Source organism: Suncus etruscus, chromosome 4 (assembly GCF_024139225.1).
Source record: "Suncus etruscus isolate mSunEtr1 chromosome 4, mSunEtr1.pri.cur, whole genome shotgun sequence".
Taxonomy (NCBI): Eukaryota; Metazoa; Chordata; class Mammalia; order Eulipotyphla; family Soricidae; genus Suncus; species Suncus etruscus.
In genome coordinates this window covers 21,058,506-21,085,357 of record NC_064851.1, presented here as the reverse complement: position 1 = coordinate 21,085,357, position 26,852 = coordinate 21,058,506, and the positions used below count along the sequence as shown (strand labels likewise).

At 46.8% G+C, this 26,852-nt stretch overlaps 1 protein-coding gene and 1 non-coding gene across 2 annotated transcripts; both read left to right on the top strand.

Annotated features, from left to right (window-relative positions):
- Positions 1-734: 734 nt before the first annotated feature.
- Positions 735-18,655, top strand: NECAP2 (NECAP endocytosis associated 2). The gene is given in 17 exon segments (XM_049772168.1): positions 735-826; positions 5,003-5,027; positions 5,029-5,064; positions 5,066-5,105; positions 8,992-9,029; positions 9,031-9,066; positions 9,068-9,116; positions 9,199-9,280; positions 10,275-10,326; positions 10,328-10,357; positions 10,359-10,396; positions 13,870-13,904; positions 13,907-13,956; positions 13,958-14,033; positions 14,585-14,599; positions 16,536-16,617; positions 17,649-18,655. Coding segments are annotated over 17 exon segments (825 nt in total). The 3' UTR covers positions 17,698-18,655.
- Positions 8,168-8,357, top strand: LOC126008152 (U2 spliceosomal RNA). The gene has a single exon (XR_007495535.1). It is a non-coding gene; the product is annotated as a U2 spliceosomal RNA (small nuclear RNA).
- Positions 18,656-26,852: the final 8,197 nt, after the last annotated feature.

Genomic DNA, 26,852 nt, shown 5'->3' with positions numbered 1-26,852 from the left:
AAAAACCAAAAAAAAAAAAAAAAAAGAAAAGAAAAAGAGAAAAAGAAAATGAGAAAAGGAAGAATGGAAAGAAGGAAGGAAGAAGAAAGAGAAAGAAAGAAAGGGAGGGAGGGAGGAAGGAAGGAAGGAAGGAAGAAGGAAGAAGAAAGAAAAATAGAAAGAAAGAAGAAAGAAAGGAAGAAAGAAAAGAGAAAGAAAGAAAGAAAGGGAGGAAGGAAGAAAGGAAGAAAGAAAAAGAAAAAAGAAAGGAAGAAAAGAGAAAAGAAAGGAAAGAAGGAATTTAAAGAGAAAAAGAAAATGAGAAAAGGAAGAACGGAAGGAAGGGAAGAAGAAAGAAAAAGAAAGAAAGAAAGGGAGGGAGTGAGGAAGGAAGAAGGAAGAAAGAAAAAGAGAAAGAAGGAAGAAGGAAGAATAAGAAAAAAGAAAGAAAAGAGAAAGAAAGAAAGAAAAGAAAAAGAAAGAAAGAAAGAAGGAAGGAAGGAAAGAAGAAAAGAAAGAAAGAAAGAAAAAAGAAGAAAAGAGAAAGAAGAGGAAAAAAAATGTGATCCTTAAATCCATTCTGGCCTTTCCACGGCCTGTTCTCACTTAGAGATCCCAGCAGGGGGTGCAATCTCGTAAGCACTGAAACCCGACCAGCTACCACTCTAGCCTATCCCTTGAGTCAGTAGAGTCGCACCGCTTCCCGCCCCGGGGACGGGGAAGGACCGGAAGTCCGTGCGCTCGGGGAGTCGCGGATGGAGCCGAGCGAGTACGAGTCTGTGTTGTGTGTCAAGCCGGAGGTCCACGTCTACCGCATCCCGCCGCGGGCCACCAACCGCGGCTACAGGTGACACTCGGAAGCCTGTTACTCCCGGGTTGCCCCTAATTTGGCTTTTTCCCGCCGTCCCGACACACCCCCTTGGGGAGCAGAGACCCCCCGGGCAGTGGAGAGGAGGAGTGGAGTAGGGAAGGCCTGGTCCTCCCCCGGAGGGTCAAAGCAGGATGGAGACCCCCAGCTTTGGGCCACCTAGGGAAGGTCTTCAAGCCTGGTTGAGTGGTAGTTGGGGACCCTGGCTGAGCAGCCTAAGAGGTGGCCGGGACCCAAAGAGTCACAGGTCTTGGGGGTTTTGTTTTGGGGGACCATACTTCAGGGGTTATTCCTGGCTCAGTCCTCAGCAGTTATTTTCTGGCATTGCTCAGGGGCCAGATAGGATGCTGGGGATCAAACCCAGGTCAGATGCCTTGCAAAGTAAGTGTCTTATCCACACAGTTACTATCGCTCTAGTCCCCGTCCCCCCCTTTTTTGGCCTTTAGCTTAGGTCTGAAAAGATCCAGAGAATATTGAAGGGAACCTGATCTGATTATGTTGTCTGGTGTGGGTTCGGGGCAGGTGGTGATGGTGGCAGTTGAAGACAAGTCCCAGTTTTTTGGAAAGACAGGGTTGGTTGGCACCTGGAGATTGGTGAGAGCCTGGGGTGACTTCTTATCATCCTCGACTGTAGTCACTTGGGCTTCTAGTGAACCTTATCGAAACCCCTACGATATCCATCGACATGATTGGGGTGTGTGTGTGTGGATGTTGGACTACACCTAGCTGAACTCTGGCTTTTTTTGCTGGCTCTTTGCTCCGAGTGATCCATTCCTGGTAGTGCTCTGGGAACCTTGTGTGATGCCGGGATTCAAATCAGGGTAGTTGGGTGCTAGGCAAGTGCCTCTGACCCTTATACTGTCTCTCCAGCCAGTATGATGTGACTTAAACAGAATGCAACGGTATTAACAGCAACAGAAACATGTTTGCTTTCTGTCACCACAGGGGAGATGGGCATTAACCAGGAGGTTGTTTTCTCTCCCAGTCCCTTCAATAGGAGGGTCTTGGGCCCTCTTCTTTCCCCAAGAGAGTGAGGTTCCAAAGGGCCAGGGCTAGCTGATTTGGCAAAGAGAAAAACTGCTGGTCCCTGCATTTCCATCTCCACTTGGTTTGAGTCTAAGGCCCAAGATCTTAGGAGGAGGAAGTGAAACTGAGTAGGCTGACTTCGGAACCTGCATTTATGTGGCTTTCAGAACAGCCTGCATCCACAGTTAGGCTGTCAGCATTTTCTCCAGAGTTGGCACTTACATAGGGACTTCCAAGGAAAGCCTTCTGGAAATACCCACAGGATCCCTATTATTTGGGGGATTTACTGAGCTTGCCTCTTAGAACTCAAATGTGAATTCTCCTTTAGAAGAAAGAAACCATCGCTATAGGTTGCTTCATTTCCTGAGTGGCTGCTTCCTAATAATACCTTTCAGAATGTTTTGCTGCTGTAGGAACCACTCCTTGTGCTGCGGGGGGCTGGAGGGAGGGGTTGTGTGGATCAATTTTTTTTTTTTTTTTTTTTTTTTTTTGGTTTTTGGGCCACACCCGGTAACGCTCAGGGGTTACTCCTGGCTATGTGCTCAGAAGTTGCTCCTGGCTTGGGGGACCATATGGGACACCGGGGGATCGAACCGCGGGGTCCGTCCAAGGCTAGCGCAGGGAAGGCAGGCACCTTACCTTTTAGCGCCACCGCCCGGCCCCCAAATTTTTTTGGATCAAAATCCAAAACATTTCACTTGCAGGACTGTGTTATGTAACTTGGGCAACATTCCTAATTAGAGAAGATAGTTCTTTTTCTTCTTCTTTCTTTCTTTTCTTTCTTTCTTTCTTTCTTTCTTTCTTTCTTTCTTCTTTCTTTCTCTTCTTTCTTATCTTCTTTCTTTCTTTCTTTCTTTCTCTCCCTCTCTCCTCTTCCCCTCCTCTCCCCTCCCCTCTCCCTCCCCTCCCCTCCCTCTTTTATGTTTGGTTTTTGGGCTCACCACCTGGCAGCACCTCAGGGTTTACTCCTGGTTCTATGCTCAAAAATATCCCCTGGCAGGCACGGGGACCATATGGGATCCCGGGATTCGAACCAGTGACCTTCTGCATGAAAGGCAAATGCCTTACCTCCATGCTATCTCTCCGGCCCCTTTTTTTTTTTTTAAATTTTAAGATTCATTTAAAGAAAATGCATTACATAATTGACATTAACTGGTAATAATAATAATAATAATAATAATACATTTGTTTTAGGAAGACCAAAAGCAACATGATTTGAAAAAATAAAACATTGAAAGAAAAACTAAAGAGATGGAAGAGAAAGGAAAGATAAATTCTTTATTTTGATTTTTGTGTCATACCCACCTATGCTCAGGGCTTACTTCTGGCCTCTGCACTCAGAATCAATCCTGGTAGACTTGGGGGAGCATACGAAGTATTGGGTCTTAAACTCTAATCAGCTGTGTGCAAGGCAAGCACCCTGACTTGCTATACAGATCTCTGGCTTATTTGGGGATTTTTTTTTTCTTTTTTGGGTCAGACCCAGTGATGCTCGGGTTACTCCAAGCTGTGTGCTCAGAAAATTACTCCTGGCTTGGGGTACCATATGGGACGCCAGGGGATCGACCCTCGGATCGTCATAGTAGGTTAACATGTGCGAGGCAAACGCCCTACTGCTTGTGCTACCGCTCCGGCCCTATTTGGAGATATTTTAGTTGAGTTTTGTTTTGGGGCCATATTCAGTGATACTCAAGGATTATTTCGGGCTCTGTGCTCAGTAATTATTCTTGGAGATGCTTAGGAACCATAGGAAGATACCATATGGGATCAAACTAGGGTTGGCTATGGGCAAGGCATGGGCCTTACTTGCTCTACAATTGCTCCGGCCCTTAGGGGCTGACTTTTTCTTTCCTTTTCTTTCTTTTTTTTTTTTTTTTTTTGTTTTTGGGGCCACACTCCGTTTGATGCTCAGGGGTTACTCCTGGCTACAGTGCTCAGAAATTGCCCCTGGCTTGGGGAGACCATATGGGACTCCGGGCAGTCGATCAGCAGTCCTTCCTTGGCTAGCTAGTGCTTGCAAGGCAGAAACCTTACCTCTAGCGCCACCTCGCCAGCCCCTATTTCTTTTTCAATTTTATTTTTGCTTTTTGGCTCACACCCAAGAGCCCGGTTGCGGCGCTCAGGGGTTACTCCTGGCTCTGCTCTCAGAAATCACTCTTGGCAATCACGGGGAACATATGGGATGCTGGGATTTGAACCACCATACTTCCTGGTTCACTGTGTGCCAGGCAAATGCCTACGGCTGTGCTATCTCTTTGGCCTAGGGCTGACTTTTTATCTGGTTCACGATTCCATGGGGTCATGAAATAATGTGAAAGGGGCAGAAAAATTATTTTAAAACAAGTTTATGAGTTTTGGGAGGGCCCACATCCAGCAATGCATAGGGGTTACTCTTGGCTCTGTGCTCAGGAATCACTCAACGGCAAGCTTGGGACTATTTGGGATGCTGGGAATTGAATTTGTGTTGTTGTGTGCTACCTGCTGTGCTATCTCTCTGGCCCAAGTTTATGTCTTATTACCAGTAAGCCTTTGAATTGAATACATACTTTTTATACCTGGAATTCTTTTTTTTTTTGTGGTTTTTTGGGTCACACCCGGTAGTGCTCAGGGATTACTCCTGGCTGTCTGCTCAGAAAATTGCTCCTGGCAGGCACGGGGGGACCATATGGGACACCGGGATTCAAACCAACCACCTTTGGTCCTAGATCGGCTGCTGCAAGGCAAACGCAGCTGTGCTATACTCCGGGCCCTATACCTGGAATTCTTAAAAGTTTTCTCTGGGGCCCGGAGAGATAGCACAGCACAGCGGCGTTTGCCTTGCAAGCAGGCTGATCCAGGACAAAGGTGGTTGGTTCAAATCCCAGTGTCCCATATGGTCCACCATGCCTGCCAGGAGCTATTTTCTGAGCAGACATCCAGGAGTAACCCCTGAGCACATCGAGATGTGGCCCAAAAAAACAACAACAACAAAAACAAACAAACAAACAAAACAAAAGTTTTCTCTGATGAAAAATGGGTTTGGAGTGAGAAAATTTCAGCAGCCCTGTGCCCTTCCTATTTTTGTCTATAACATCAGAGTCATAGAGTGGAAGCCTCTGCCAGAGGGCTCATGGGTTTTTGTCCTCTTAGGGCTGCAGAATGGCAACTGGATCAGCCCGTCATGGAGTGGCCGGTTGCGGATCACTGCAAAGGGGGCAGGTGGCCTACATCAAGCTGGAAGACAGGACCTCAGGTAAAGCCAAGAACCCACTTTCTGAAGGGAAAACACAGCCGAGGTTACCTTAGCTGTGGACACCACTGTCCTCAGTATAAAAGGAACATTTGTTGTTGTTGTTGTTGTTGTTGTTGTTGTTAGGCAACTATTCCTTTGGGTAGGGGGGTGGCGAACAAGTTCGACACAAAGAGCCAAAAATTTTACTGTGAGAGTCAGAGAGCCACATCACGCAGTGACCTGCCAAAACAGACAAGCACTCACACAAAAGCATCTAATTTTAACAATAATCTATTAAAACACATATTGCATTTTGCATTTTGAGTGAGGGTAAAAATCCTGTTTGCCACCCCTGCTTTTGGGGGTCCTTAGAAAATACTAGTTTGGAGGCTCAGAAGAGGAGCCATCCAAATTAATCCCAAGGAGAAAACCCCAGAGCTTCCTATAAGGGAAGATAAGTCTTGTGAGTGAAGATTTGTGACCTCTGCTGAGGGCTCTTCCTGAGGAATCTGTTTATCATTTTAAACAGGAACTCCCCAGAACTGACCGCACCCACTGACAGAGCTGACCAGCTTGCTCGGCAGTTTCTGTGATGAGAGACAAGCCCTGCTGGGGTGGGGATGTCAGTTGGCATTTATTGCTCAGGAACTCTCTGGAAGGTTGACACTATTCACGCTAACTCTTGGTGATCTGTGAATGGCAGCACAGCCTGGCATAGCCCCAACCTCAGAGATGCCGCTCAGCCAGGAGTTTCTCTCATATATTAGAGAGTTGCCTTGGTGGACTGGCACAAAGTACAGATTCAAGACAGAACGACTTCTTTTTTCTTTTTTGGGGGGTTGGGGGGTGTTGAGGTCACACCCAACACTCACCAAGTCACTCCTGGCAGGCTCGGGGGACCATAAGGGATGTCGGGAGTCGAACCTGGATCCATTTGGGGTTGGCTACATGCAAAGCAAATGCCCTACTGCTGTGCTATCGCTCCGGCCCCAGAATTGACTCTTCTCAACCCCTGCATCACTCTCTGCGTGTGGGACCAAGAGCCAGCCACATGACCTGAGGCATGGTGGCCTCCGTTTTGATATAAGTGGGGCTCAGTCCAGAGTACAGACTGAGGAATCTGAGGAACAGCATCTGTGGCTTGGCAGAGGTCTCCTGGCTGTCTCTGGTTGTGTCACAGGGAAGGGCCACACAGGCTGGGAGGCCACAGCTAGGTATAAATGTAACCTTTGTGGGGGGCTGAGCTTCTCTTTTAGAGCCCATCCCAGAGATAAATCCTTAGCTTGGAGTTTGGTCTATTGGGTCTTGTTTGCACCTCGCTTTCCCATCACACAGGTGGGGCCACTTTCTTTTTTTTTTTTTTTTTTTTTTTTTTGGTTTTTTAGGCCACACCCGGCGATGCTCAGGGGTTACTCCTGGCTGTCTGCTCAGAAATAGCTCCTGGCAGGCACGGGGGACCATATGGGACACCGGGATTCGAACCAACCACCCTTGGTCCTGGATCGGCTGCTTGCAAGGCAAACACCGCTGTGCTATCTCTCCGGGCCCGGGGCCACTTTCTTAGCTTCTTATTGTCTTAGACCAGATGAGAACTATGTGCCCTGGAGTCTAATTTAAACAACACCACAGGCTGCTAGATGATAGCAGCCCCAAACTGTGACAATCAAAGTTCTTCACACATCTATTGGGCAATAATAGGGAACAAAATTACTCTTGACTTGAGGATCACTGCTCTAGAGTTAAAAGCATTAGCTGAACTTTAATCTAGACATAGGGAGAGAAAAACTGGCAAAATGCTATCAACTCCAGGGTCAGGGATTTTGATAAAACCAGGTTTAGTGTGGGCTGATGAAGCCGGAACAGTAGTACATACAGTGGGTAGGGCATTTGCCTTGCATGCATCCCACCCCAAATTCAATCCCCAGTGCTGCTTAAGCTGCTCCAAAGTCTTCCAAGAGTGATCCCTGAAAACTGCCTGGGTTAAAAAATAAAAACAAAAACAAAAAATTCAAAAGCAGACATAGTGTCTCAAAGTGGTGAACAAGGGACTTTGCATGCAGGAAAACCAGAGTTACCCTGAAGCTGCTGGGAGTTATCTCTAAACAACATACAGGGAATAGTTCTTTCACACTGTTGGATATGGCACTCAGAGGTTACTCCTGAGGTTACTGCTCAGAAATCGCTCCTAGCAGGCTCGGGGACCATATGGGATGCTGGGATTCGAACGACTTCGAACCACCGTCATCCTGGATGGGCTGCGAGCAAACCTTACCATTGTGCTATCTCTCCAGACCCCTGCATATAGCCTTAATAAAAATTAAACATCATATCACACAGTTACTTCTTTTGTTTTGTTTTTGGACTACATCCAGTGGCCCTCAGCAGCTACTCCTGGTGGGCTTGGGGACCAAATGTGTTGCCGGGATCGAACCTGGGTTGGCCAAGTACAGAGGCAAGCACTGTACTATTGCTCAGGCCTTCACTTAATTACTTTCATTTTTGTTTGTTGTTTGTTTGTTTGTTTTTAGCCAATTTGGTGGTGCTTATAAATTAATCCTGGCTCTGTGCTCAGAAATCATTCCTGGCAGGCTTGGGGACCATATCGGATGCTGGGAACCGATACAAGACAATCACCCTACTCACTGTGCTATTGCTCCATCCCCAACACACAATTACTTGGGTTTTTTTGTTCCCCCCTTCCCACACAATTACTTCTTTTTTTCTTTTTTTTTTCGGTTTTTGGGTCACACCGGGCAGTGCTCAGGGTATTACTTCTGTCTCTACGCTCAGAAATCATTCCTGTCAGGCTCGGGGGACCATATGGAACAGCCGTCCTTCTGCATGAAATGACAAACGCCTTACCTCCATGCTATCTCTCCAGCCCCACAATTACTTCTTAATCACTTGATCCAGTAAAAAATATTTCGTTGAATTCTAGCGATAGTATGGCTGGTAAGGTGTTTGTCTGTGCCTGGCTGACCCAAGTTCAATCCTATTATCTCATATGGTCCCCAGAACCTACCAGGAGTAATTCCTGGATGCTGCCGGGAATGGTCCAAATCCTCCACCAAAAATAAAAATATATCGCTTCTTGGCCTTTTGGCTAAGAACAAGTGTAGTATCAGTGCTTATCAGTTTATATCTGATATGTCCTCTATCCGAGGACAATATATTAAATGGATTTTTGAAGCTGAGAGTCGGAAGAGGACTTGCTCTGCCTGCTCCGTGCATTGACCTGGTATTGTAGTACCTCCAGGAACGGTTGCACCTCCCCCATTTTCTGGTGTATAAGAAAAGAGATTTTCACCAGTTGTGTATTAGCTTAAAAGCTTATGTGATTCATATTAAGCTGAAGAGGGGAAAGCACAATGTATCTAGCTGTTTAGAGAGAATAGGTGTTCGCTGCAGTGCTTACTACCAATATGTTCTAATCCCTCATTTTTATTAGGTATAAAATAACTTCAGCTTCTTTGTGCTAAATATTAGTTCTTGGAGATTTAGGGTGGACACCCTAATTTTTGGGGAAAAAAAAAGGTAAATACTTAAAGTAACAGGGAACAGAGAGATAGTACAGCATTGAAGGAGGCACTTGCCTTGCTCACAGGCCTACCTGGAAGATCCCTGGTACCAACATTTGGTCCCCCCTCAAGAGAGGGGCTCCCCCAAATAAAAAACAAAGCTAAACATTTTGTTATGTTCCATGTGCTTTATCAGGGTTTGGCAGTCTGAAATATTACTGTGAGGGGGATCTGATCTGTAAACCGGCTAATCCTATCTGAATCTTTCTTTGAGTCCAATGTGGATTCGATTTGGGTTCCAGAGGATGGTTTGCCTGTCTGTGTCACAGGAGAGTAACATAAGCATCAGGTGGGAAGGGACTCAGGCTTTCCCTCACTTGTGCTTTCAGGGGAGCTCTTTGCCCAGGCCCCTGTGGATCAATTTCCTGGGCACATCTGTGGAGAGTGTGACAGATTCCAGCAGGTTACTTTGTGATTCGTGTCGAAGATTGGCACTGGTAGGTACAGGTCGAGGGTATTGATCCCCTTGCAATCAATTGAGCAGGTAATGTCTGCTCAAGAGCAACACCCATCATGTGTTATGTGTTGTCCTCCAGGGCGACGGGCATTTATCGGAATTGGCTTTGGGGACCGAGGAGATGCCTTTGACTTCAATGTTGCATTACAGGATCATTTCAAGTGAGTGGCACTCGGAGCTTTCTCCTTTCTTGAGACAGAATGTCCTCTGCCCTCCACCCTCTACTTCCCACATTGGATACCCAGGCAGTCGGGTATGAATTGTCTGCTGGAAGAGCCTTAGGAAATCTCAGGCTCTTTTAGAGCAGGTTCTCACGTCTATTTTGTTTTCCTTTTCTCTGCTTTGTAGTCATTTCCTTTCCCTGTTACTTGGGTCAGCTGCCCAGCCATTGAAGGGTCCATCTCCTCTGTTAGATCCCTTGTGCTTTTCCTGGTGTATTCCTTTCTGGTGTAGCTAGTGTGCTTAATTCTGTCATAGAAGAGACTGTGACTAGTCCTTTCTGGCATTTTAAGACAAGAGGAAGGGGACCAGAGAGATAGCACAACAGTAGGGCATTTGCCTTTCATTTGGCCAACCCGGGACGGACTCGGGTTCCATCTTCGGCATCCCCTATGGTCCCCCGAGCCTGCCAGGAGCTATTTCTGAGCACAGGAGCCAGGACTAACACCTGAGCACTGCCGGGGTGTGTGGCCAAAAAAGAGGGAAAAAAAAGACAGAAGAAAGGACTGTTCCCTCCCATTGGCAGGATCCCCTCTATACCTGAGAGTCTGGGTTGTCCCTGTCACAAGACTGAAGCTAGTTCTGCCTGTGGCCTCTGGTTCTGTCCCAGACAGCTGCTGGAGGGGTGTGTGTGCAGGGTGGGGACATTTGTATAGCTAATACTCCTCGACCTCTCTCCCATTTCAGTAACTACCTTTAGAGGTAGGGTGTGTGTAGTAGTGTTCTATGTGAGTGTGTGGGTGTGGATTTGAGTGTGTGGTCTATGTCTGTTTGGCTAAATGATGTAGTCTAACTCCCAAGCCCTTGAGCTCTTATGTTTCAGCTCCCCTCGACAGAAGCCTCCTCTTGGGCTACTGGTAGGAAGGGGTGAAGTGAATATGGGAGTGCAGACCATTTGTTCTCTCTCTTACACCTTTCTTTTTCCTCTTTCCTCAGGTGGGTGAAACAACAGTGTGAATTTGAAAAACAAGCCCAGAACCCAGATCAGAAGCCCTAAGTTGGACCTTGGCTTCAAAGAAGGGCCAGACCATCAAGCTCAACATTGCAGTGAGTCTCCCGCTTCCCTTGGCTTGTGGGCCCCAGACACAACCCATCATTCCTCTCGCAGTACATATCCTTTACAACTGCTGAGATTTGAGTGAGAAAAACTCTATGGCAGAAGAGTTTGGACAACCTAGAACAGTCCTCAATGCATGGGTCCCTAGGGAAGGGGCATGCAGCCTAGAGTTAGGGGAAAGTGTCTCAGCAACAGCAGCAACAATCCTGGTGGCTTAGCGGAGGGAGCAGTATCTTCAGGACCTCTGGGATGAAGTGGTATTTCTGTCTGGGATGTGAGAGAGCTTGGGACCAGTGTGCTCATTCTGAGTTGTGTCATTTTGGCCTTTGGCTTTGGGTAAGGATATGCTCTGTGCAGGACAGCAGTAGGTTGGGTCCTAGGAGTCACACTTTATGCTTCTGCTGCTCTGTCCTGGCTCCTGTGTCTTTGTCCTGAGCAGCCCTGCTGGCTGCAGATCTGGTTCCCCCTTGGCTCCTGCTGAGAATAGAGAAGGGTGGTGTGGGCTTAGTTGCATCATTTGCCTCCGAAGGTATAGATGGAGTGACTTGGGGAAACCAATGGCCTTTTGGATTTGGGGGGCGGGGCAAATTGTAATTCTTAAATAATACTCTTTCTCTTACTTTCTATCTCTCTCTTCTCTCTCCTCTCTTCTGCTTCATGCTGGGACCCTTGAAGTTGGCCGCTGGCCCCTTAAGAGAAAATGCAGGTCATATCCAGTGGACTGGTTGGGATGTGATTCTTTCTCTTGTTTGGAAGAACTAACATTTAATGATCATCAGCTGTGTGCCAGGTAGTGTTGGTTTTGTTTGTTTGTTTTCTCCTTTTAGGCATTTTCTCATAGAAATGAAGGAAGTCGCCTTTCTTTTAGAGCATGATCAAAGCTTTGGCCCTGGGAACCTACCAGGGTCAGAGCTAGAAATCTTCACACAGTTGTACTGATAATGCAGGCTTGGGATTTCAGAGGGTTTGTTAGTTTGACCAAGCTCTTTCTCACAGGGAAGGACTAAATAAATCTCTTTCATTTTTGTTAATCATGCTGATTTCTGGTTCCTCTTTGTGTCTAAGGATTTTGTCACTTGCTGGGTTTTTGTGAAGTTTGTTTTTTCTGTTTTTTGTTTTTTTGGGTCACACCTGGCAGCGCTCAGGGATTACTCCTGGCTCTATGCTCAGAAATCGCTCCTGGGTGGCTCGGGGGACCATATGGCATGCTGGAATTTGAATGAATGACCTTCTGCATGAAAGACAAATGCCTTACCCTCCATGCTATCTCTCTGACCCCAATGTGGTTTTGTTTTTTTTTGTTTTTTCGGTTTTTGTTTTTGGGTCACGCCTGCAGCGCTCAGGGGTTACTCCTGGCTCTATGCTCAGAAATCGTTACTGGCAGGCTTGCGGGACCATATGGGAATGCTGGGATTCAAACACTGTCCCTTCTACATGCAATGCAAATGCCCTACCTCCATGCTATCTCTCGGCCCCTTGGTTTTTGTGTTTTATGTACTAGGGATTATTAAGCGCAGGGCCTCAAATCTATAAGATAAGCCTTCCCAGGCCTAGGTTTCTTTCTTTCCTTTTTTTTAAATTTTTACTGAACGTGTAATATGCATACACAACATTGTACTTTTTTTTTCTTTTGGCTTTTTGGGCCACCACCCGGTGACGCTCAAGGGTTACTCCTAGCTATGCACTCAGAAATCACTCCTGGTTTGGGGTACTGTATGGGGACGCCCAGGGGATAGAACTGTGGTCCATCCAGGTCTGCCGCTTGCAAGCAAATGCACTACCAGCTGTGCCACCGCTCCCGGCCCCAACATTGTACTTTTTTTTTTTTGTTTGTTTTGGGTTTTGGTTTTTCGGCCACACCCGGCGTCTCGTTCAGGGGTTACTCCTGGCTGTCTGCTCAGAAATAGCTCCTGGCAGGCACGGGGGACCATATGGGACACCCGGGATTCGAACCAACCACCTTAGGTCCTGGATCGGCTGCTTGCAAGGCAAACGCTGCTGTGCTATCTCTCCAGGCCCCTCCAACTTGTACTTTTTTATTGTTGTTCTTAGGGCTTTGGTTTTGGGGCCACACCTGGTGGTACTCAGGTGTCACTCTGGCTCTGTGATCAGAAAATTACTCTTGGCAGGCTCAGAGACCATACAAAATGGCTGGAATCAAACCCAGGTTGGCTGCTTGCAAAGCAAATGTCCTACTGGCTGTGCTATTGCTCAAGCCCTCACAAAATTTGCACTTTTTTATAAGTAAAGAACTCAGTAGAATTTTCTTTCTGGAGGAGTGCCATACTCAGCATACTCAGGCTTTATTCTGGCTCTGCTCAGGGATCACTTCTTGCTGTGCGTGGTGGAGGATTCCTGTGGTACCAGGAAGTAAACCGGGATTTGGCCACTTTCCTTATCATTGGTGTTGTTGCTCTGGCCCCAGTTTTGACCTTTTTCTTATTTTCACCAATGTACTTGAGACCACATGGCCTCTAGGTCCATGCACATTTTTTTCCATTTCTCAATTTGTAGAAAGACCTAGAAATATGAGGTAAGGGCCCGGAGAGATAGCACAGTGGCATTTGCCTTGCAAGCAGCCGATCCAGGACCAAAGGTGGTTGGTTCAAATCCCCGGTGTTCCGCTATGGTCCCCCGTGCCTGCCAGGAGCTATTTCTGAGCAGGACAGCCAGGGAGTGACCCCTGAGCAATGCCGGGTGCTGGCCCCAAAACTGGAAAAAAAAAAAAAAAGAAAATATGAGGTAAACAAGGTTATTCATGTCCCAAGCCCTTAGATTTGTTTTTAACTCTATGAGTGGATCATATACTATCTACTCTTTTGTAAATCACTTTTCTTTTTACTGTAAGGTTGGTGAGAGTGTTACTCTGTTTGCATAGGGTTTGTTCATTCTCATTGTTGGAGTATGTTCCATTATGAGAATATGGCCAATCATTTCCCCATTTAACAGTGAGCATTTGCACTTTGGGCTTCTTAAAAATCGTGTTGCTGTGAATGGCCAGGTGTGTGTCTAGGAGCCACCAACATGCATTTCTGTTGGGTATGTTGGTGTCCGCTATGGAGCTTCAGGATCACTAGTTCATGTGTCTAGCTTCAGAGGACTTTCTTTCAAACTGTTTTTGAAGCTGTTCCCAGTTCCCACTTTTTGCAGCCTTGTCTTGCTGCTCTGCTGCTCCATGTCCTGGCTTCCTGTTTCCGCCTTTCTGGCAAAAGTGTAATCAAATGACATTGTAGCTTTGATTTGCATTTCCGTGTATGATTAATGGGATCAGGTGCTAGGTTTAACAAAATGTGTTCCATCACTGTAGAAATGGTGGTGAGTGAGTAACATTCAAAGGCTGGCTGGCGTCTGACCAGGTTTTGGGTTACAGATGTGTGGGTCAAGATCAACGGATCTTCTGCCGAAGTAGGACAGGGAAATAGTCTGGATGGGACGGGATGAGACTGACCGTTACATTCCTCTCCTTTTCCTTAGAAACATAAAGAAGAAGGAAGGTACAGCTGGGACTCCCGAACCCGGCCTGCCAGCACTGGAGGCCTGAGCCTGCTCCCGCCTCCCCCAGGGGGGAAAGACCTCCTCTCTGATTCCTCCCTCCGGAGAGCACTTATCTGTGGAAGGGTCACTTGTACCCGCCAGTGGTAGCTCCTAGTTCAGTAAGTGCTCTGACTGTTCCTGCCACTATGTCTACCCTCTGGGCCTGTGGACACCCTCCTCCCTCTGTCAGTAGGGGTCCTTTGACTTTCCCTCCTCCACCTGCATGCCCCCCTTTAGTATCTGGATTGACAAACCCAAGGTGAGAGCACCACACAGTCTATCCTTCCAACATAGGGGGGTAGGCAACTTCCTCTGTTCCTTTGATGCCTCACTGCTTACCCTTAGAGAGGGTCCATCTTCCTCTGTGGACAAGTTCATCGGCTCCTTTGTTGCTCTGAAATCATCAGCAGATGGAATTTTGATTTTTGGAGGCTCCTCAGTATGGTACTGAGTTAATGGAGGAATAGAGATGGGCTCATATCTAGTAAGAAAGAAACACAGTCACAAAGGACCAAATTATGCAGACCACCTGGCATTTTTTGGGGAGGCTTCAATGAAAGACAAGGCCTTGATCTGGGCCTTGAAGGAAGGGATTGGGGCAGGGGATATTTGGCCTTCCAGACAGAAAAGCATGAATGAGGTTCAGACATGAAAGCCCCTAGTTCAGGCAGTGAGAAAGAGAATGAACACAGTCAGCTGTGCTGGTATTGTTCCAACACATAATAAGGATTCTATGGAAACCTTGGGATTCTAGGAGTGCCTCATGCCAGCCTTTGATAGTCCAGGATGCTACCAGCTTAAAGTCCTTCTCCCTCTCCCCTTCCTCCCAGCTATTGTCCCGGAGATTTTTAGCCTCCTTGTCATGGGTTCTGGGACAGTAGTTAGCAGGAAGCCTGTTTCTTTCCTTTTAAGTCCTGGAAATCCCACTTGCAGCTGGGACTTTGAACCCTTGTATGGAGGATCTGGTTCCTCCATCCCCCAACTCGGAGAATGGGAGGAGTCGCAGTCAGCTCATCCACTCTGGAGACCAGGACTTTTTGTTTTGTTTGTTTTTAAGGATGATTTAGGGAGGGGGGGATTAGGCCACTCCTGGCTGTGCTAAGAACTCATTGAATGTATTAGAAATTGCAGCTGTTGGGAAGTGCCAGATGACAAGCATATCACCCTCAGAAGACAGTTGTAGCACTGAGGAACTGACCTCCGCTGGCCCATGATTTGCCTCCCAGTGTAAAGACAGAAGGATCTACCTGGGCTGGAGTGATAGTACAGTGGGAGGCACTTGCCATGCCTGTAGCCAACCTGAGTTCAATCCCCAGCACTCCATATGTTCTCCTAATGCTTACAGAGTGATCCCTGATTAACAGAGCCAGGATTAAGTTTTTTTTTGTGTGTGTGTGTGGTTTTTGGGTCATACCCGGCAGTGCTCAGGGGTTATTCCTGGCTCCAGGCTCAGAAATTGCTCCTGGCAGGCACGGGGGACAATATGGGGCGCCGAGATTCGAACCGATGACCTCCTGCATGAAGGGCAAACGCCTTACCTCCATGCTATCTCTCCGGCCTCAAGAGTAAGTCTTGAGCATTGCTGGGTGTGGCCTCCAAACTGAAAGAAGTGCCAGCTTCTAGTGGGATCTCTCCAATCCTCAGCCGCTTCAACTCCTTAGGCTAAGCACACTTCTGGCTTATAATTTTCTCAGTAGTTTAACCCAGTCGGTGGACAGCAGGCTTTCCATGGCAGTAGCCTTTGTGGGTGTTCTCTACTTCTGAAATCAGGACTGGTGAGAGTAAAATGGAAGCAGATTTCCAGCACAATTTGTTTGAAGATGAGGTTGGCTTGGGGGTCAGGAGAGGTGGTGTGGGGCCCTCCTCACTGATGTACATGGCCTCCCTTTTCCTCCAGGAGCCCTCCAGGGTGTGAACATAGGGCAGAAAGGTGGCCCACTCATTGGTTGGTTACTAAAACACATCTCTGCCCCATTCAGTCACTGGAATCATGAGACTGATTCCAGAACCAGTGAAAAGTGGTTCTTTAAAGAGCCAGATTCAATAGTTTTTGTTTTTGTTTTTGGGCCACACCCAGCGGTGCTCAGGGTTACTCCTGGCTGTCTGCTCAGAAATAGCTCCTGGCAGGCACGGGGGACCATATGGGACACCGGGATTCGAACCAACCACCTTTGGTCCTGGATCGGCTGCTTGCAAGGCAAACGCCGCTGTGCTATCTCTCCAGGCCCAGAGCCAGATCAATAGTACAGTGGGTAGGATGCTTGCCTAGAAGTTGGCCGACCTGAGTTTGATCCCTGGCATTCTATATGGTTTCCCAGCCTGCCAGGAATAATTTCAGAGTGCAGAGGTAGGAGTAATCCCTGAGCACCTCTGGCAATGGCCAAAAAACCAAAACCAAACCAAAACAAACATTTACACATCCAACCCAGGTTGATTCCTGAGCACCACCAGGAATGATTCTGAGTATAGAGCCAGGGATAACCCCTGAGTATAGCCTGGTGTATTCCCAAATTCTTCCACCTCTTCATCCCCACACAAAAAAAGTTCTAATTCCTGTTTGTTTGTTTTTTTCTCCTTTCTCTACATGGCCAATTCAGAGACATCAGCAGGAAGTGTTTCCTGGCCTCAGCCTAAGCCTGCAACTACTGCCACTGCGGACATCTGGGGTGACTTTACCAAATCCACTGGGTGAGTAGAGGGCTTTCTCTGATGGAAATTGGAACTAGGGCTGTTTGCCTAAAGCCCGGAGTTGCTCCAGGTGCCAGACAGCAGCTCCAGTGTGAGCCTTGTGAGGACAGAGTCCCCAGTCCCTGCATGAAAAGTGCATTCAGAGTGAAGATTTTGTTGCTCTTTGATGTACTGGGCCGGCTTGTGGCAGTTTTCTGATTTTTTTAGCTGCTTCACTCAGACCCAAGTACCTCCCTCTTCTCCATCATCTTTCCAGATACCCCAGAACTCTGGACTGAGAGAGAATTGGGATTCTAGCCAGGGCCCAGCCCCTGAAGACATCTGGGCAAGGTGCTCTAATGTTTCTAGCTTTTCCCTTGGATAGTAAAAAGATGCTTGCTGTCTTGTTATGGAGGTAAGCTATAGGGCAGGAATCAGTAGACCTTTTTAAATCTTCTGTTGGGTCAACCCATTGATGCTCAGGGAACACTTCAGACCTGCACTTAGAAATTACTCCTGGGGCCGGAGAGATAGCATGGAGGTAAGGCGTTTGCCTTTCATGCAGAAGGTCATTGGTTCGAATCCCGGCGTCCCATATGGTCCCCCGTGCCTGCCAGGAGCAATTTCTGAGCCTGGAGCCAGGAATAACCCCTGAGCACTGCCGGGTGTGACCCGAAAACCACAAAAAAAAAAAAAAGAGAAATTACTCCTGACAGGCTCAAGGGACCATATGGGATGCCAGGGATTGGATCTGGGTCAGCAGCATGCAAGTCAAGCACCCTACCTGCTCTACTGTCACTCTGGCCCCAGCACACATTTTGAAAGAACCAGAGAGCCAAGAATTTCCAGTGTAGGTCATCTGATCTCAGCTCTTCACTTATAGCTGAGAAGCAGCTGGTATAGTTGACACCAATGGGCCTGGCCTATTTATAGGAAATCTTTATAAGACAGGCCAAGGGTTAGGCTTGTTTGAACTATAAATTGCATTTTTTTTTTTTTAGCCTCTGGACTTTATCTCTCCCAGCCTTACCCCCCAATTTGTCTTTTCACAGATCCATTTCCAACCAGACCCATCCAGGCACTGGCTGGGTGCAGTTCTGACCTGAGCACAGCTCTCCTTTTTCTCATTTGGCTTCTGGAGAGGAGCTGCCACCTCCACCCTGAGGAAGGAAGAACAAGCACTCCCTAGCCAGCCTGTTTGGAGCCTGATTCCTGCCTGGCCTGACTCTTGACACCCAGGGCCTGGGAGATAGTAAATTGGCACCATGTCACTCTTTTCCTGGAATTTCTGCATGTCCTCAGAGCACAGGAGAAACAAAGCTCCTCCAGGACCCCTGGCCCTGACTTTGCTCTAACACGAAGAAGATTCTGTGACTGTTGCTATGACCCATTAAACACAAGCCCAAGCCCCAAGAAGGCTGGAGTGTGCTGCCTGGAGTCCTGCCCAGAAAGGGCCTTCTGCACTTCCATTGTTGGTAGCGCTACCACATAGCCCAAGTGCCTTCAGAGGAGGTCCATTTCTGATTCTTGGCAGATTTAGAGGCGGCAGCTTGAACAGGAAAAGTAGGAGAGACTTTTGAAAACTTTTGAAAACGTACTTGCTTTGCTAACATACTGATCTATACTCACTTGTCCTTGCAAGAAGGAACTGCTTATGCCGCTCTGAAAGCATTGCCTTCTGTCAGCCATATTGGCTTAAGTGACCGGAAGCTATCAGAAGCAGTGCTCAGCTTCGCCAAATGGCCTGGTTTCCGTTTCTCAGGCCAAGTGTGCATTGAAGGCCCGGTGGAGACAGGCTCTGGAAGCCTGGTGGAAGTGTTTGGACAGGAAAAGAGGAGGCTGTTTTCATGGGAGCAGGGGGTGGCCTTCCTGTCCACTGGCAGCTCTCTGGGTTCACAGACTAGCAGCAGTTTCCAGTGGCCTTAGTTTTCTCCTTGGTAGTTCCTGAAGTGCCTTGCCTGCAGACAACCTCTTTGTTTTCTTCTGCAGGGACTGTACCTGCCAGAGAGAAGGAACTTAGAACAAACTGGAAGGCGTAGGTTGTCTGCATTACTGGTTTATAAGAGTGCACCTCTGAATTTGCTTGTATTGAATTTATCTCTACTGTACGATTTCTTTTCTGAAGGGTCAAGACAATGAACTGAAGAAAAGTATTGGGACCAGATTTCTGATAAAAAATAAAATATTTTTACTTCAGTCAGAGTATCAACATGTTTTTTAGATGCACAGCAGAACTGTCCTTCCATGCATCTAGAAGGCCATGGTCTCTATCATTCTAGGATGACTGTGAAAGTTTCTCACACCATATATTTTCCTAAGGAACTTGTGATGAAAAGGGACAGGAATCCTGCCTCTAATCAAAACCTTTCTGCAGAATTTTCTCCCTAAATAGTTGGATCAGAGAGATGGCAGAGGGGTAAGGTTCTTGCCATGACACCAACACTGGATCCAGTACCCAGCACGGTCAATAGTTACTCTTAAGCACAGGAATAGCCTCTGAGTACCACCAAAGAATAAAAAGGGCTTCATTACTTTTTGTGCCTGTGGGTTCTGTAAGAAGGACCCCTTTGTTGTAGTTTTATTAGTTAATGGAAACACCATTCAGTAATAAACTGTAAGGGAGGAGAGAGATTACCCGGGCCGGAGAGATAGCACAGCAGCGTTTGCCTTGCAAGCAGCCAATCCAGGACCAAAGGTGGTTGGTTCAAATCCCGGTGTCCCATATGGTCCCCCGAGCCTGCCAGGAGCTATTTCTGAGCAGACAGCCAGGAGTAACCCCTGAGCACGCCGGGTGTGGCCCAAAAAACAAACAAAAAAAAAAAAAAAAAGAGAGATTACCATTGCCTACTGAATAAGGAGAAAGAAATTTCATCAGAGGATTTTTTTTTGTTGTTTTTGCTTTTTAGGCCATACTCAGTGGTGCTCACGGGTTACCCCTAGCTCTGCACTGAGGAATCACTTTATGGGCTTTGGGAGTTTATATTGGGATGCTGGGGCTCACTTTTGGAAGTTGGGGATCAAACCTAGGTCAGTCACATGCAAGAAAAGTACCCCCGGGGCCGGGCGGTGGCGCTAAAAGTAAGGTGCCTGCCTTACCTGCGCTACCCTAGGATGGACCACGGTTCCATCCCCCGGCGTCCCATATGGTCCCCCAAGCCAGGAGCGACTTCTGAGCGCATAGCCAGGAGTAACCTCTGAGCGTCACCGGGTGTGGCCCAAAAAACAAAAAAAAAAAAAAAAAAAAAAAAGTACCCTATGGGGCTGGGCGGTGGCGCTAGAGGTAAGGTGCCTGCCTTGCCTGCGCTAACCTTGGATGGACTGCGGTTCGATCCCCCGGTGTCTCATATGGTCCCCCGAGCCAGGAGCGACTTCTGAGCACATAGCCAGGAGTAACCCCTGAGCATCACTGGGTGTGACCCAAAAACCAAAAAAAAAAAAAAAAAGAAAAGTACCCTACCCGCTTTTCTATCTTTAGTCCCAACACCAAAAGATTCTTAAAGAGTAAACCTCTATTTCCCAGTACTTCCTATTTTCTAAGTGCTAAAGTCAGGAAATGAGGAAGGCCAGACTTAGAAAATTCCAAAGTGTAAGTTGGTTATCCAAGGTAAGCCTTTTGGTTTTAGAGCTAGATTTGGGCTTTGGATCCCAGTTTCTAGTTAAATGTGCGATCAGATTCTGCAAATATGTCTCGGGAGAGGCATAGAAAGCCCAGTAGTTCCCATTCCTGTAATTTGATCTTAAACCAAACCTTTGGAATCACCCAGAACCTTGAAGTACCGTTGATGGGGAGGGAGTAAGCAGCAAGGATCTCAACAGAAATGCACCTGAAGGCGTTTGAGGAGGGCACTAGACAGGCGGATATGCTTCATCATCCAGAGTCACAGCTGAACAATGTGGCATCCCCAGAAAAACTTCATTATAAATCAGACATTTCAAGCAGATCCTAAATGGAGCTTACAAGTTGATGGGGAATGGAGTGGTTAGAGAGGCCTGGATATGGGGGTTGTGAGAAGCTGTGCTCCATACAGGGAAGATTGAGTTATTTCTGAGTGTGGCTGAGAAGGTGGCACTCATGAGCCCCACTTAAGGTATTCACGCCCCGGTGTAATTCCCCTAGACGTGATTTCAGATGCCCAGACAGTTATGATCTTAGAAGCCTTCCTCTTCCTATTGGTCCCTGGGAAGAACCCCAGCTAAGCTTGTAGACTCCTGACCAAGTAAATGTGCTATTGTAAGCTGTTACGTGTGTTACATACATAGTAGGTGGTAAGAGAGGGGAGACAAGGGTATTTTAAGATGCTTCTTAGAGCCCTGCCTGCCCCAGTACATTGACGGCCACTTTGCCGATGTTGTAATACTCTGCACTGTCCTATGTATTTACATAAAATTCATTCCATTGTCCCAAAAGCCCTGTGAGAGCTCATTTCCATTTTATGAGAAATGAGGTGAAGTAGGCTAAGGTAATAGAATTTGACAGAAGTCAGATGGGAATAGAACCCAGACAGTCTAACTTTAGCATCTTCTTTTTTTTTTTTTTTTTTTTGTATTTTGGGCCACACCCAGTGATGCTCAGGGGTTACTCTTGGATATGCACTCAGAAATCACTTCTTTTTTTTTTTTTTTTTTTTTTTTGGTTTTTGGGCCACACCCGGCGGTGCTCAGGGGTTCCTCCTGGCTGTCTGCTCAGAAATAGCTCCTGGCAAGCACGGGGGACCATATGGGACACCGGGATTTGAACCAACCACCTTTGGTCCTGGATCGGCTATTGCAAGGCAAACACCGCTGTGCTATCTCTCCAGGCCCCAGAAATCACTTCTGAAATAACAGGTACAGGCTCTATTATCATTGCTCATTCCTTGGGGGAGATCTAGAAGCAACTGACTGTGAAATATTTAGCAGAATTAATACTTGGGGACAAAAGCTGGTGCATAACAAAACCATTGTGTAAATCAAGCTCGGAATGTAAATCACGGGGGCTCCATTAATATTCTGTGTTCTAATGGAAGAAACACCTGCTGGGCTATCAATAAAGGAGCTCTACAGAAAAAGAAAAAAGAAATCACTTCTGGCTTAGGGTACCATATGGGATGCTGGGGGATCAAACTGTGATTTGTCCTAAGTTAGTGCGTCCAGGGCAGACGCCCTACCACTTGTGCGACCACTCTGCCCCCCCCCCTTTTGTAATTTTGTTTTTAGACCACAGCCAGTAGTGCTCAGAACTTACTTCAGGTTCAGTGTTCAGGGATCACTTCTGATGATGTGATTTCCAGCTTAGGGGACTATATGTGATATTAGGGATCCTGGGTTGACTGTAAGACAAGTGCTTTACCCACTGTGCTTTCTTTTTTGCACTCAGCATCTTTTTTTTTTTTTTTTTTTTTTTTGGTTTTTGGGCCACACCCGGTAACGCTCAGGGGTTACTCCTGGCTATGCGCTCAGAAGTTGCTCCTGGCTTGGGGGGACCATATGGGACACCGGGGGATCGAACCGCGGTCCGTCCAAGGCTAGCGCAAGCAAGGCAGGCGCACCTTACCTTTAGTGCCACCGCCCGGCCCCCTGCACTCAGCATCTTTTATTTTATTTTTGTTTATTTTTTTTTTTGGGTGGGTGGGGTCACACCTGGCAACACTCAGGAATTACTCCTGGCTCTGTGCTCAGAAATCGCTTCTGGCGGCTGGTCTGATAGCAGTGGTTTATCAGGACTTATTAACGTTAGTATCACAAAAGTTGGTTTATAACCCCCACCCCCACTGCTCAATTTGACTGGCTTAAAAAAAAAAAACAAAAACAAAAACAAAAAGCACTCCTTTTTTTTTTTTTGGTTTTTGGGCCACACCCGGTGGTGCTCAGGGGTTACTCCTGGCTGTCTGCTCAGAAATAGCTCCTGGCAGGCACGGGGGACCAATTGGGACACCGGGATTCGAACCAACTACCTTTGGTCCTGGATCGGCTCCTTGCAAGGCAAACAACGCTGTGCTATCTCTCCAGGCCCACAAAAAGCACTCCTGGCAGGCATGGGGGACCATATGGGCTGCCAGGATTCGAACCACAGTTTGCTGTGGATCGGCTGTGTGCAAGGCAAACGCCCTACTGCTGTGCTATCTCTCTGGCCCCTCAGTATCTTTTTGTTTTTTGTTTTTTTTTTTTTTTTTGTTTTTAGTATCTTTTTTTTGGGGGAGGGGTCACACCCGGCAGGGCTCAGGGGTTACTCCTGGTTCTAGGCTCAGAAACCGCTCCTGGCAAGCTCAGGAGACCATATGGGATGCTGGGATTCGAACCATCATCTTTCTGGATACAAGGCAAATAAATGCCTACCTCCATGCTATCTCTCCGGCCCCAGTATCTTTTTTTTTTTTTTTTTTAAATTAGGACAATCTACTTGACCATATAAGGAGAAGCTAGCGTATAAACTTGAGTTTACCACACAGAAACTTCCATTCTCCTCTTGGAATAAGAAAGTCATAATATGCCCAGTGCTGCTGGATGAACCAAGGGTGAACCAATATTCCACAAGTCACTGGAAGCTTGGAATGCAACCTAGGTACACACTTAAATAACTCCTAAATCTATTAGAGACAGACTGTATAGTACCAGGCTCTGGACAGAGTGGACTGAAGTTAGGGGTTTTTCTTTTATTTATTTATTTATTTATTTATTTATTTATTTATTTATTTATTTATTTATTTATTTATTTAGGGGGGCACACCTAATGACTCCTGGCTCTGCACTTCAGAAATCACACCTGGCAGGCAAGGGGGACCTTGTGTCTCTGGCCGGGAATTGAACCACCATCCGTCCTGGGTTCGTCAAGGCAGCATGCAAAGCAAACACCCTACCACTGTGCTATCTCTGGCCCCTGAAGTTAAGATTTTTTTTTCTTTTTTTGTTTTTTTTGGGCCACACCCATTTAATGCTCAGGGGTTACTCCTGGCTAAGCTCAGAAATTGCCCCTGGTGGCCGGAGAGATAGCATGGAGGTAAGGCGTTTGCCTCTCATGCAGGAGGTCATCGGTTCGAATCCCGGCGTCCCATATATGGTCCTCCCGTGCCTGCCAGGAGCAATTTCTGAGCCTGGAGCCAGGAATAACCCCTGAGCACTGCCGGGTGTGACCCAAAAACCACAAAAAAAAAAAAAAAAAAAAGAAATTGCCCCTGGCTTGGGGGGGACCATATGGGACGCCAGGAGATTGAACTGCGGTTGTGATCTTTCCTTGGCTAGTGCTTTCAAAGAAAAAAAAAAAGAAGCCATGTACGATATGCACATGGTGGCTAGGGCTTTTTTTTTTTTTTTTTTTTTTTTTTTGGGTCACACTTGGCAGTGCTCAGGGGTTACACCTGGCTACACTCTCAGAAATCACTCCTGGCAGGCCTGGGGGACCATATGGGACAACGGGGATTCGAACCAATGACCTGCATGAAAGGCAAACGCTTTACCTCAGTGCTATCTCTCCGGCCCCAGGCTAGGGCCTTATTAATAAAGCTTCTTGTCTCCTGAAATCTACTGACTGGCTGTGGGTCATTTCCTTGATGTTATCCTGACCTAAACCCTTAGACCTGCCAGGCCAAAGAAGCTGCAGGCGCCTGGGCAGGCTGAGAAAGGCTCCACCATCACCCAGCCCCATCAAGACTTTTGTTTGTTCGGTTTTTGAGTCACACTCAGCAGTGCTCAGGGGTTACTCCTGACTCCATGCTCAGAAATTGCTCCTGGCAGGCTTGGGGGACCATATGGGATGCCGGGATTCGAACCAATGACCTGCATGCAAGGCAAATGCCTTACCTCCATGCTATCTCTTCAGCCCCCCCATCAAGACTTGTAAGAATTTAATTAATTGAACATTCTTTTCTTTTCTTTTTTTTGTTTTTGGGCCACTCGGGTTACTTCTTGGCTCTGCTCCGAAATCACTCCTGGCAGGATTGGGGGACCATATGGGATCATATCAACCTGGGCCCATCCTGGGACAGCATGTGCAAAGCAAATGTCTTTTTTTTTTCTTTTTTGGTTTTTTCGGGGCCACACCCATTTGATGCTCAGGGGTTACTCCTGGCTAAGCGCTCAGAAATTGCCCCTGGCTTGGGGGGACCATATGGGATACCGGGGATCTCGATCTTTCCTTGGCTAGCATTTGCAAGGCAGACACCTTACCTCTAGCGCCACCTCGCCGACCCCCAAGGCAAATGTCTTACTGCTGTATTATCTCTCTGGCCCCCATATCATTTTTCTTTTTCTGGGGCATGGGGCAGGGGTTTAGGCCACTCTGGCAGTATTTAGATGCTACTCCCTGCGGTGTTCAGGGAACCATATAAGGTGCCAGGGATTCAAACCAAGATCAGCTTGATTTGAAGTACCTTAACTCCTGTACTATCTATCTCTCTGGCTCTAGACAACATTTTCTTAGTGATTACTGATTACAGATATGAAAACTAGAAAAAATAAAATCACTAACATGGTGCCAGGGAGACAGCTCAAAGGTTAGTGTGCATGACAGGCATATATGAAACTTTGAGAACAATTCTTGGCATTGCATGGCCCCTGGGCACTGTTATACCAATAACCAAAAAATGTGCAAATCCTGGGACTGGAGCAATAGTAGCGGTAGGATACTTGCATGCGGCCAACCTGGGATGGACTTGAGTTAGATTCCTGGCATCCCTTATGGTCCCAGATCTGAGCCTACAGGAGTGATGTCTGAGTGCAAAGCTAGGAGTAACCTGTGAGCACTGCAGGGTGTGGCCCCAAAACAAAAGATAAACAAAACAAGCCAGGAAGGTACTACAATGTATAGGACGTAGCCAACCTGGATTCAATCCCAGGCATTCTATCTAGTCCCCCCGAGATTCCCCATCCTCCGCTAGGAGTGACTTGGAACATAGACCCTTAAGTAAGCCCTGAAATCTGCTGGGTATGCTTCCCTCCAAAAAGATATCTATTTCTTTTTTTTTTTATTTTAGGATATTTATTTATTTATTTATTTATTTATTTTGGGTTTTGGGCCACACCCAGCAGAACTCAGGAGTTACTCCTGAGTAACGCCTCACTTCTGTGCTATCGCTCCAGTCCCAGATACCTAATTATTAACAGTTCATTTCTAATCTTTTTCTAATGTCATAAATATATATCATTCTTATATATAATATACATATATATTTTAAGTAAGATTTATTTAATCCTAGAATCTTGTTTTGGAGCCACACTAAATGGTGCTCAGGGATTACTCCTAGCTGTGCTCAGAGGACCACATGGGATGGGGATAGAACCCAGCCACATGCAAGACAAGAGCCTACACTACTGTACTGTACTGTTGCTCAAGTCCTCTTCTGGAATTTTTAATGTAGCCATTTCTCTAATCATTGAACATTTAAATGTAAGTTTGAAAATCATAGTATTTAATTCAGGGCACAACTCATGATTTATAGGTCCCTCTTTTTGGTTTGTTTATTTATTTATTTATTTATTTATTTATTTATTTATTTATTTATTTTTGTGATCATACTCAGCAGTGCACAGGATTTACTCCTGGCTCTGGTCTCAGGCATCCCTTGTGACAGGGAACCATATGTGGTGCTGAGGAGCAAACTCAGGTTGCCTGCATACAAGGCAAGTACCTTACCCATTGTTCTATTTTTCTAACCCTATATTCCCTATTTTTTTTATTTTGTTTGTTTTGGATCACACCCTACAGTGCTTAGGGGACCTACTCCTAGTATGTGCTCAGGGGTCACTTCTGGTGCTGCTCAGGTGACCATGCATACAGTTACAGGAATCAAACTCAGGAGGGCCTCAAACATGCAAGGCTAGTGCTCTACCACTGAGTTCTGTTTCCAGTTCCTATCAGTACCCCATTGATGGACATTTAGATCTTTCTAAAATTTTTTTTTTTTTTGGTTTTTGGGTCACACCCGGCAGTGCTCAGGGGTTACTCCTGGCTCCACGCTCAGAAATGGCTCCTGGCAGACTTGGGGGACCATATGGGATGCCGGGATTTGAACCAATGAACTTCTGCATGAAAGGCAAACGCGGGCCCGGGCGGTGGCGCTAAAGGTAAGGTGCCTGCCTTACCTGCGCTAGCCTAGGACGGACCGCGGTTCGATCCCCCGGCGTCCCATATGGTCCCCCAAGCCAGGAACGACTTCTGAGCGCATAGCCAGGAGTAACCCCTGAGCGTCACCGGGTGTGGCCCAAAAACCAAAAAAAAAAAAAAAAAAAAAAAAAAAACAAAAACGAAAGGCAAACGCCTTACCTTCATGCTATCTCTCTGG